At 31.0% G+C, this 12,314-nt stretch overlaps 1 protein-coding gene across 4 annotated transcripts in view; it reads left to right on the top strand.

The window, feature by feature from the left end:
* The window catches only part of LOC107448433 (RND transporter family member dispatched), a 51,277-nt gene that overhangs the window by 20,054 nt on the left and 18,909 nt on the right, over positions 1 to 12,314 (top strand). For 2 of the 4 annotated variants that reach the window (XM_016063617.3, XM_016063625.3), the window contains 2 exons: positions 7,862 to 7,956; positions 10,205 to 10,328. In XM_016063617.3, the coding sequence (XP_015919103.2) occupies positions 7,952 to 7,956; positions 10,205 to 10,328 (129 nt within the window). In that variant the 5' untranslated portion in view covers positions 7,862 to 7,951. Of the gene's footprint in view, positions 1 to 4,873; positions 5,133 to 7,861; positions 7,957 to 10,204; positions 10,329 to 12,314 lie in introns of those variants that run through there. The other 2 variants (XM_016063638.3, XM_016063647.3) reach the window with 2 other exon arrangements.

Raw genomic sequence — 12,314 nt, 5'->3', positions numbered from 1 at the left:
TGTCATGTTTTTAGTGCATGAATCTGAATTGAACAACCAGATAATGCTCACTCTGGTTATTGTTATCTGGTTGCTCACTACGTGCTCTTGCGCGCCGAATCCAATCAATTAAAAATGAAAAATGTTGCCAGCGCGAGAAAAGAAATATCATCGGTTTTATTGATACATACATACATACGTACGTATTAGCGTTTTATATAATATAGAAGATAGATGCTATAACAGATACTGTGACAGAAACAATCAGTTTCTTACCTTCTACAAGTTGTATGATGGATACAGCGATATTTAAAAGATATTTTCATGTCTTCAAGCTTCAGAAGTTTAAATTTTAATTGAAGTAAAAATTGTATTTCAGAAATATGTGAATAGTTTAAGTTTTTATTAATTTATATGCATGAAGTGCAGTGCGCAAAGAAAAATCAAACCACTTTGAATAACTTTTTCTCCCAATGATCGGACTTTCACGTTCAAACTCTTTCCCAGGGGGTAACTTTAAACGTGGTTATTTGTGTAGACGATATTTTAATTTTCATAATCAGACGCAAAAACGTTATTTTTCTAAAACAAACAGGAGTCGAGTTTCTGACCCTCAAAATACAGGGGGTCGCCGCAATCTTCCGCTATATAAAAATAAATTAATAAGATTGTGCTAGTTGAATTTTTTACTGTGCAAATAAACTTTAATAATAAGTGTATTAATTCACTCAATTTTTTTTTCATTCCTTGTTGAAGTTATTAACTTTTATTTCTTAATGGTGCATTACACAAATAGTAAAAATGTTAGCAATATATAGTGATGCGTTTTTTTTTCTTTTTGCTGCAATTGTTCCTATTTACTTTATTAGAGGCTTGATCCAACCATTAGCCTGTCTTACGCCAATATGGGCGGATGTGTCTCTGTCTAGTGTTTCATAGATTTTATCCGAAATGATTAAGTCACATAATGTTTTAAAGTCATTTACTTCTCTCAGACGTAAATTATACTCAAAAGTTGAACGAATTCATGTTGCAAATTGAATGTGTGATTCATCAAAATTTTTTCTTTGGTGGCGAAAATTAAATAGACACTGTTGAGGGGTTATTTGGTTTTCTCTTAAGATTAATGATTTAAGTTTTTGGTAATTTTTTAATTCCTCTTCCACGTATAAAAGCGCTTTGTTTGCTTTTTCTTGCAAAATTGCTATGAGAATTTCGGATTTAAGTTAATCTTTTACGTTTTTGGTTTTGAATGCTCGCTCCAAAGAATTAAAGAATAAGCCAAGATTTTCAGGATTTCTCGGAACAGTTACTGTTAAGGTTCGTATACTTTTAATAAGTGATTCTAAATCTTGATGCGAATTTGTTAAATCAGAACTGCTGTTTACGCTCATATCCCGCTCATTTTGACTAAGTGATTGAAGTTGAATTTCTTTTTCTATTCTAGCTAATTTTACTTTTTCTAGTTCTAAATTAAGTTGTTGCATTTTTAATTCTTCGTCAGCTATTAATTTCCTTGCGTTTATAATTTCGTCTAATAGTTCCTTTACTGTGTTCGGGTCTTTTTTATATTCGTCTGAATTTTCAATTATAGTTTTTAGTTCGGTTACTGTAGCGTTAGAAGGAGTGGGAATTTTTATTTCTTGGGTTAAAGTTATCAAGTCTGTTTTTGATGCCTTATACATATTCACAATGTTCACAAAAAGAAGAAAAAAAATAGAAAGTCACCTACTTCAAAGGTTTCTTTGCAGAATAAATGTTGGTTCACTAGTAGCTGAACCTTGACTCGTTGGCTATTCAAATCGTAATCCACATTCCCGTGGTCGAGCCCCCATTTGTGGAATAAAGGGGGTGAAGAGAGGGTTTTATTTAAAAGGAGATACGCTAAACTTAATAAAAATATATATTAACAATAATAGGCAAATAAGCTACAATTTCTGCTGGCTTCCTTCTCGAGCCAGTCATTCCAACTACATGGTGTACAAGTAAAAAAATGTAGGTGTAAGTGTCCTTGATGTCACGTGATTGGGATGGTTGCTTCGTAGGTCAGATCTGTATTCCACATATATAAATTCGTAAAAAAAAGCACTTTCGACAAAATACTAAAATAGAGATCTATCGACAAAGACTACTCACTTCTGCCTAGCTTAATAGTATGAGATTGCTGCAGCTGATGCTCTCTGGTTATNTTCGTAAAAAAAAAAGCGCTTTCGACAAAATACTAAATAGAGATCTATCGACAAAGACTACTCACTTCTGCCTAGCTTAATAGTATGAGATTGCTGCAGCTGATGCTCTCTGGTTATTTCAGTTTCCGTTTCTAAAAGCGCTATATGTTGAGCCACCTAGAGCTAGATTTGGCATGTGACATTTTTAGCGGCAATCATTGGTCGATTCGCCGTGTATGAGAAATAGTAACGTAAACAAAACAAAGCAAACGTTGCCACCGGCGGAAAAGAAGTACAGCCAAAATTTGGGAGCCACGTAAGAGAATTATGTGTATTAGATTGAAAAAAAAGCCTAGCTTTCAAATCATATTTGATGTATGAACTTGTGAATCCGAAACGGGTGTATGATGCAGCTTACAATTTCCTTCAAACACCATTNAATTTGGGAGCCACGTAAGAGAATTATATGTATTAGATTGAAAAAAAAAGCCTAGCTTTCAAATCATATTTGATGTATGAACTTGTGAATCCGAAACGGGTGTATGATGCAGCTTACAATTTCCTTCAAACACCATTGTACTAATGCAAATATTGATCTCGATTGGCTGGCTGTTCAATGTCTATTCAGTCATCAAAAGAATTTACACAGAATATGCCTGAGCTGCATTCAAATATGTACCGAGCCGTTTAGGATTAACAGTTAAAGATTAAAACACAATAAAGTTACTTTTACAAAAAAAAATTTAGACAACAACTATTTTGCTAATGGGTATTTTTTTTATAATTTTTTTAAATTTAAGCCACAACTAAGCATATTTTCAGAATTTGCGAAAATGTTCTCCGCCTAATATGGTAATAGGTTGAAAATGAATCTATTTAATAGTTTGACTTCTTTATTAAGTTGACAGAATTTTTTTTTATATATCAAAGCTAAAACTTTTAACTCTCAGTTGCTGCCTTAATTTATTCTGTTTAAACTATTCTTATGATAACTATTTCCAAACAATTAAATGCTTTGGTCATTTTTTAGTTTCTTCCATTTTATGTAGGTCCCGCAATGGACTGATCGTTAAGACACGGGTCCCAGCAGATCGCCGAAGTCAAGCATCACTGGATGCGGTCAGTGGGCGGATGGGTGACCACTTGGATTAGTCTGCGTAGAGACCGAGGGTGTGCGGTATGGGTCCTCATTAAACTGTTCTGCCGTAAAGTGCTCAACTTCGCGTACAGGTCGTCGGGCTACCGAAACAGGGGTGCCATCCCCTCTGCAGAGGATCAAAATTGTAATGGCATGTCATCCTCAGGGATGTTTCCCATACCGTCGCCAATAGCCCATTGTGCAGCTCTAGTGCGACGTAAATGAACTACAACAACATTTTGTCTAGTTTTTTTCCCCCTAGTGTCCCAGAAAAATTGGGTTTTTCTTGAGGAAAAATCTCAACTCAGTTATTAATCATCGTGACATCAAAATCGTATTCTAAGGCTCCAAAAATTCCCCTGCTATCTCATTTCATACATTTGTAGTGAACAAATGCGTTTTTTTTTTTGCAGTTATTTAAATAAAATGTTTAGTCTGTGTAATAATTGTGACCTTTAATTTTTTTTTTAAAAAAAATGCACATTTAATGACTCATACGTGTGATTCCAAAGTTCAAACCTAATTAAAAGATTCTTATAAGCATTCATGAAAATCCCAAAGGTTGATTCCCAAGATTGCTTTTTTTTAAATGTTTAATTTAATAATGAACAAAAAAACATTTTCGATTGTTAAACACGCAGATTTATTTCACATTCTGGCATAAAACAAAATTTAATGGTTGGATAATTCCTGAAAAATAAAAAAAAAATGCGACTTTATTCAATTTTATTATTGTTTCACGTGAACTATATAATTGATGTATTGCTTTTCATTTTTGGATTTTCTTGCGATGTATGATTTGCATCGCTTAAGGCTTCTTACGAAAACGGGTGCCAATCGTTATTTTTATCTATTATTAGCTGAATTTATTTGAAAATACTAATACGTTTTGTTTTCTTTGCTCCTTGTATTAAAAAAGGTTTTTTTCTTATTTTTTTTTTTACTCCTTGTATTAAAAAAGGTTTTTTTTCTTGTTATTTTTTTACTTCTTGTATTAAAAAAGGTTTTTTTCTTGTTATTTTTTTTTTTTACTCCTTGTATTAAAAAAGTTTTTTTTCTTGTTAATTTTTTTTACTCCTTGAATAAAAAAAGGTTTTATTCTTGTTATTTTTTTTTATACTCCTTGTATCAAAAAAGGTTTTTTCTTGTTATTTTTATTTTTACTCCTTGTATTAAAAAAGGTTTTTTTTTTTGTTTTTACCTTAACTGTAATTTTTCCTTATTAAATATTTTATGTCAAGAATTCTAAAATGAATGAAATATAAATTCATCGGTTTATTAAAACAGCTTCTGCTAATATTTTTTTTCTTCATCATTAAAATTTCTAGTAGTCATTTATTTCTCTGTCTTATTTATTTTTGATCCCAAATTTGCCCTCCACTCAATCCAAGATTATTTTTGGACAAATTATTTTGCGAAAAAATATTTATCCTTGTTAATTTTGACTAACTCTCGGTTGTTTTTTCTTTCTTTCACCCATAATCTTTATTTCTTGGGGAGGAAAGTGCAAATACATGTTTGGCGCTCTCATAAACGGACAATCATCCGTCTAATATGGCAGCCCAGTTTCCTCACCTCTTTTCAAAGTAAGCTTGATAATTCATTTGAGGTTGTTTTCACTGCTCACACCATTCAAATGTCGCTTTCTTTTCTGGTTTCGTTTACAAATCGCTTTCACTGAAGTCATTATTTTCCTCATTTTTCGATTCGTTTGCAAAGATACCTGAAAGTATTTATTCTTTTTTGAAGATTTTAGATGTAAGTCAGACGACTTTTGATTCGGTGAGGAATGGTTTTGTTTTGGCGCCGAAACAGATGGAACGATTTCGCAATACTGGATGTTGCAAGTAAGTAGAGGTTATCCAGATATCGCTTGCAAAAGATTTCTACATTATCCCAATCTCATTGTTTGTTCACTTATTTTGCAATGTTCTTAAAATATATTGCAATAATATATATAAAAAAAAATTCGAGCGTATTATTAAAAAATAATTTCACATTATGTCGAGAGGTTTATTCATTCAATTCGATAAAAAAATTTTTTTAGTCTTTTTATTTTACTACTATCATGAACTGGCGATTTCCACTGAATCTTAAACAAGATTAGATAGTTTACACATTAAATTTAATAATTTTTTTTTGTACTTTATATAATTTTATTTTTAAAAAAAAATCTTAATCAAATTTCTTTAATTTAATTTCGTTTATTAAAGTCAATCTAAAAATGTTTTCGAAAATTGTTAAAATCAGTTATTTTTCATTTTTTGGTGTACATACAAAAACTAAAAGCCATATTTGCGTGTAAATGTGCATTGAAATTGTAAATTATACTTCTGACCACATGGCATAAAATAAAAGCTGTCTTAATGTAATTTCATGAAAATTATTAAACAATTATCTACAATATTAGACAATTATTAATAATATTAGAATATTAAACAAGATTAGATAGTTTACACATTAATTTTAACAATTTTTTTTATACTTTATATAATTTTATTTTAAAAAAAATCCTAATCAGGTTTCTTTCATTTAATTTCGCTTATTAAAGTCGATCTAAAAATGTTTTCGAAAATTGTTAAAATCAATTATTTTTCATTTTATGGTGTACATACAAAAACTAAAAGCCATATTTGCGTGTAAATGTGCATTGAAATTGTAAATTATACTTCTGACCACATGACATAAAATAAAAGTTGTCTTAATGTAATTTCATGAAAATAAAAGACTGAAAAAGAAGAAATTTGTAACATTTATAAATCCCTTATTAAGTGTTCTGTGAGTGAGATTTTCATTATGGTTAAAGACTTTAACAAAATTTAGTTCTATATCCACATTTTCTTTTTTTATTTATTGTTCATTTAGATTCAGATTGTATATTTTATTTTGATAATCCAGATATTCTTTGAATTAAATGCAATTAATAAAATTAATCTGTGGTCAATATGTTGTCACCATTTTAAACATAAATTTCCATGTACACTGGAAATTAAGTGACATGTATTTTGAGTTTTAAGATTAAAGAAAATGCCACTTTCTATCTATAATAGGGATGCACAAGCTGCGGCCCACCGACTATTACCCACAAAATCTTCTGTACACAATAGAATATTTTTTTTTTTGAAAAATAAAAAAAATGTGGAAAATTTTGAATCGTACATTTGAGTCATCACTGTTTGGCGAGCTCAATTTACATATATTTTGTAGTAAATAAATCTGTGTTTCTCGATCTCTTACTCCATCAGAATTGCTTCAGAATTTTGCATGGTTTTTAAAAAATTCAATACTTTTAATACGATGTTAAGATACATTAATTTCGAATTTGAGTAATCACTTTTTGTCTGGCATTATTTTTGCCGATTTCATCTCAAATCCAAGTGATTTTTCCTATAATTTCAATTAAAATATATTTCATTTGAATTTGTATTAACCATCAAAATATACATTTATTGAATTATCTTTTATATTTTCATTCTGTGAAGCGAAATTTTTTTTTTTTTTTTAAATTTTTACTAAGATTTTTTGTACGATGTAATATGACCAAAAAAAAAACCCCCACATTTCTTTTATCCATTTTTTGTATTTTTTTGAATACATAAATTTTTAAGAAGCGAAATTTATTAAAAAAAGGATCAGGTTTTTTATTTTTGAATAATTTTTATTAATTGAAAGTATTTTTAAAAATTAAAAGTAATTCTCTGAAAATATTACTCATAAATTCTAGGTTTACTGATAAAAATAATAAGTGCTTATGTTTATAGAAAAAAAAATTTTTTTTTTTTGCCTTTAACTTCTCTAAGTACGCGTGCGGCCCCTTTATTATTCAACCTGAGTAAGTGTCCCATCATTCAAAAAGGTTGTGCACCCCTGATCTGTAAATATATATTATTTTTTGTAAAGCTCCCACCTTATGGTGGTGGTGTGGTTTGTGTGCGTTGTCGATCCTGAGAGCTATGCCGGGGGTAGCTTAGCTACTGGTAGGGTCACCCAAGCCGGACAGGTCGGAGGGGAGACACCAGACCAAGAGGAACACCCTGGTCCTCCAGGTTGGGCATGAGGCTAACAACCCCATCCTGTAAAAAAAACAAATTGTTACGAAGTCTAAAGAAGAGAATTCACGACTGATCAACAGAGAGCCAGATATTGTGAAATTCATAAAAATAAATCGAATGAACTGGGCAGCTCACATTTTCAGAAGGAATGATGACTCAAATTTAAAGAAAATCCTATTACACAAACCCCTAACGAACAGGAAAAGAGGTAGACCCAGGCTGAGATGGCTGGATTTAGTTGAGACTGATTTCCTTACTCTAAAGGAGAAAAACTGGCGAACAAGTGTCAAAAGTAGAGAGAAGTGGATTCGAATTCAAAGGAAGGCACTGGCCCACCCTGGGCTGTCTGGCCAGATATGATGATGATGATGATTTTTGTAAAGCATTTAACATTGTTAAAAATATATAATAAAATATTCTTTTAATGGATACTCCATTAAAAGAATATTTTATTCAAACTGTAATTTGCGAGCAAATTATTTTACAAAGATGATGTAATTAATTTTTTTACATGTTTTTTTCAGCTGAAAGAGTATGTATAACTGAATTCAAGAAGATGGTTGCTGTTTCTCAGTTTTCACAAGAGTTGCTGTTATGAGGAGCAAGTTTTAAGAATGTGGTATGTCAATATTTTATTGTTTCAACCTTTTTTTAACCCTTTGACTACGAATTTTGAAAAAATGATTTTTTTTGTCCAGTTCATTATTCAAAGGGACAAAATAGGTCACAAATAAGGCAAATTTAGTATTTGGGATTATTCTGACTAGCCTTTATCAATTTAGAGGCTGGGGCATATATGTCCCGGCCGTACTTAATGGTGGGATACATATTCCCCACCTGTACTGATCGACTTACAACAAGCACACATCTATCATTCCGAAAAATTTATTATCTAGACTTTTCTTTAACATGGTATTATACAGGGTGAAGCAATCTTTGCATAACCCGACATTACACATTGGACAATTCATATATGTTCTTTTTTCTATATTCATTTGAGAAAATATGAATAAAATATGAATGGACATAACAATCCCAATGAATTATATGAGTTGGATATATCTGTCCCAATGAAGAATACTAGTGAGATATATCTGTCCCAGCGCAAAATCACACTGCTATTTCATGCAAGAAACTCTTTAGTGCCATCTAGGTAGCGCCATCTGGGGGATATTTGACACATGAAACACTTATACTTGGTTTGACTCTATGACTGGGACATATTACAATGAGTTTCTATGTGCTTTTCACCCCATTAGTAATTTTTAAACATTTGTTCCGACAAATGAGTCCCGTTAGTAGCCAAAGGGTTAAATTTATTTATTTGGCCTCCCCTTTAAAGAAAGAGTATACCAACCAACATTTTCCAAGCAATCAATTTGATTGTAATGCACGCAAAATAAGTCAAATGGAGAGAGAAATGTTGGGCGCTATTTGTGCAAGTATATTTTGAATCTTTGTCAGCTGTGTTACAAATATTAGCCTTTTGAATAAGAAATTTGACGGGTTTAAATTTTATTAATTTTCATGAAAATATTTCCTGAAAATCATAAAACTGATTAAGTTTGTAATTAATTAATATTGTACGTAATCTTGAAACCTTTTTTATGTTTTCTGTATTCTCTTTTATGTATTTTTCTTTTTCAAATCATGTTTTTCAATTTAATAAACCTCTGTATCAAGAATGATCCAATAAGAAATTTTTTTTTTTAGATCTTATTCAAACTTGTTAAAATTATTTATATTGGGAGTACAAATTGGTTCGGTCCGTTTTCAAAAGATGGCTCTGGCTGTTATGAATGTTTCATAGTGACAGCTGGCTTCAGAGAGCTTAGACATCTGTCAATAACATTCATTTTACATCGCTTTGAGTTTCATACAAAAACCCTATTTTTTACTTCGTTGAATGTGTCAAATTTTGTGGTAGCTAAGCAGCATTTGCGGGAGGTTTTGTGTTTCTGCTTTAATTGGAGGAAAAGTGCAGCTTAAGCGCACCGAATGCTTGTAGAAGTTTATGGTCACAATGCTCGAACTGATAAATCATGTAGGGAATGGTTTCAACGTTTCAAGAATGGTGTTGTATACTATGAGCTGCTACAACCTACCAATTCCATTACAGGCAATGGGTATAGGCTTCAATTGTTTGAGCCGTGCATTACGAGAAAAACAGCCGGAATACGAGCAACGACATATCAAAGTTATTTTTCTGCATGATAACGGTCGGCCTCATATCGCAAAAGCCGTACAAAAATAACTTTAAAGCACTCAAGTGGGATATTTTACTGCACTCGCCTTATTCACCAGACATTGCTCCTTCTGATTACTGGTTGTTCCCGACGGATTCTGCACGATTTGGCAGATCACTAGTTCACTTCTTTCGCAGAAATCGAAAGTCGGCTCCTAACTCGGGTCGCCTCAAAAGACGATACATCTTTTCGAGATGGAATTCGAAAATTGTGTGAGAGGTGGGAAACAGTAGTAGCCAGCGATGGACAATACTTTGATTAATCTGTTCATTCATTTTATTCTGAAATAAATGTATTTTTGACCACAAAAAACACAGACTGAACTAATTTGTACTCTCAATAATTTGCAACATTTGTTTACTAACTATGTGCACACCACAGCAGGCTTTGGATCTTTATCTTGACACAGACTTCATAAAAACATTCCATTTTTAATGATCATTATCTTAAATCAAGGCAAGCTGAAATGATGAAAAATGCTTCCAATAATATTATAAAAAACTAGAGTAATTAATTTTTTCTAAAATGATTCGAGTTTAAAGACTATTTTAATGATGAACTCAAATTCTGAAAGTAGCATTTAGTTTTTAAAATAAAATAAATGTTCTTTTTTCTTTCTAGGTATGCGCGTCAAGTGGCCAATTACCCTTGTTATGTCATTTTCATAATTCTTACTGGGGCTATTCTATTTATTATCCTTAGTGTCACTCAGACTGAACTGCCAAACTTTAAAGATCCTCTATTGGTAACTCCTTTATTGTTATATTTCTTTTATATATATATACCACTCACCTGGAAAATCATGAAAAATCATAGAAAGTCATGAATTTCAGTATTGAACAAAATTTGTCATGGAATGTCATGATTTGAAAGTTTTTTTTAAAAAAAACATCATGAAAAGTCATGGATTTAGGCCGCCAAAAAATCTAATTTTTAAAATGGAATTTACCCTCCGCACCCCAATTTCATGGTGTTCTGAACATCTGAATTTGTAACGAAATCCCCACTCACAGTCATATTTGATTAAAGTATAAAATTTTTTATCATGTTCTTTAAAAATTATGGTGTTCTTTCAAAAAATGAAAGAAAAAACAATTCTAGAGCGAATTATCTTTTTAAACTTCTGTGATTTCAGAATTTTTGTTATTTATTTTTTTTATTTTATCAATTTAAAATTCTAGCTGAAGCAAGCCAGTCATTGGCAAATTTTTTTAAAATTCTGAAATGAGAACAGAAAAATCAGGAGTATTTCTTTCCTTTCCTATAAAGAAGAAAAATATCTGTAAAATTTAATTCTGCAGAGAAAAAAATTTTTTGCTTTTGTGTTTTTTTCAGCTATTTTATTGCTTTAACTCTTTCTTTTCCCTGTTTTATAAATTTAAAATGCTTTTTTAAATTTATTGTTCTGTTTTTGTCAGAGAAAATAGTAAGTTCGTTAAGTCATGAAAAATTCTTGGAATTAGTCATGGAAAGTCATGAATTTGAAAATCTAAAATGTAGCAGATACCCTGTATATATCGCTTACTCCCATTAAGTTGTATGAATAGGATTGACTTAATGAACCCGCATTTGAAAGCGAAAGATAAAAATTTTTATAATAAGTGTGCATAAAACTGTCACAGAACTATCAAAACATAAACAATGGTACTTCCCTACAACAACAATTTAGATCGCAATGGAAAATTTTATATGCTTTTAATAATTTTTATTTTGTTACTTATACATAGTTTGTTGTTTATCTAATCAAGAATTTTTTTTTTTTTAATTTTACAAAATAATATTAGGAACGGAATTGTTCTCACTTTTGATGCTAATTTTGATGAATTTTTATTTCTTGCCACCATCTGCAATAATTGCTATCAATGTGTGTTTGTACTTGTGTTCGCAATTCCTAAATGTGTCCTAATGATCTGGAAAGTGAGAGAAGCAAAGGTACTCGCCTCTCTCACCAGTCTTAGTGCCAGCTTGGCGGTAAGATTGGTGACATAAAGTCTTCAGGCAAACATCAACCCTGTGATAAATGTCAGGTGAAGAACTACCACTTGCTTTTTTTACCTCTTCGCTAGCTAGCTTGGTTGCAGGACGACCCATAATGTTTTAAGTTGATGTTCTGTTTGTTAAAGCTTTACGTGTGATGTTAGTTAAATGGTCTAAGAGAAATTAGCATTTCATATTCTCTTCAACATAATACCTTCACTGATATTTCTTTTTAAGTGCAAATGCCCGACATGGATCTCCCAAAATTTGCAGCACTGATGTTAAAAAATTGCCCATTTGCTTTGATTAGTTATCAATCAATTTTCATATTTATTTTAAAGCTATTAGCGCCTTTGTGACTGTTTATTTTAAATGTAATGTAATATAAATTTGCCTAAAATTCATTGCACTGATTTTTTTCTTCTAAGATTAAGGAATTGTCCAAGTATATTTATATAAACTTCTCAGATAAGTAAGAAATGTTAAAACTAATTTTAACGTGATGTGGGAGGCTATCTTTTTTAGAGGTATTCTGTTTTTTCAATACTAAAGTGTTGGCTATGGTGTATAATGAGATATATATTTGCTGTATGAGAAAAGATTTTTGTGGAGTTTAATTTTATAATCAAATGCATTTATTATTACTGTGCATCTGCTTAAACATTCATAAATTCAATAGATGAATGAGATTTTTCCCAGAGTTATTTTGTAGGAAAGAAATAGAATACACATTTTACAGGTTGACTACTAAATA

Source organism: Parasteatoda tepidariorum, chromosome 10, assembly GCF_043381705.1.
Source record: "Parasteatoda tepidariorum isolate YZ-2023 chromosome 10, CAS_Ptep_4.0, whole genome shotgun sequence".
NCBI lineage: Eukaryota > Metazoa > Arthropoda > Arachnida > Araneae > Theridiidae > Parasteatoda > Parasteatoda tepidariorum.
The sequence above is the reverse complement of the archived record's forward strand: the minus strand, read 5'-3'. Positions and strand labels throughout refer to the sequence as shown.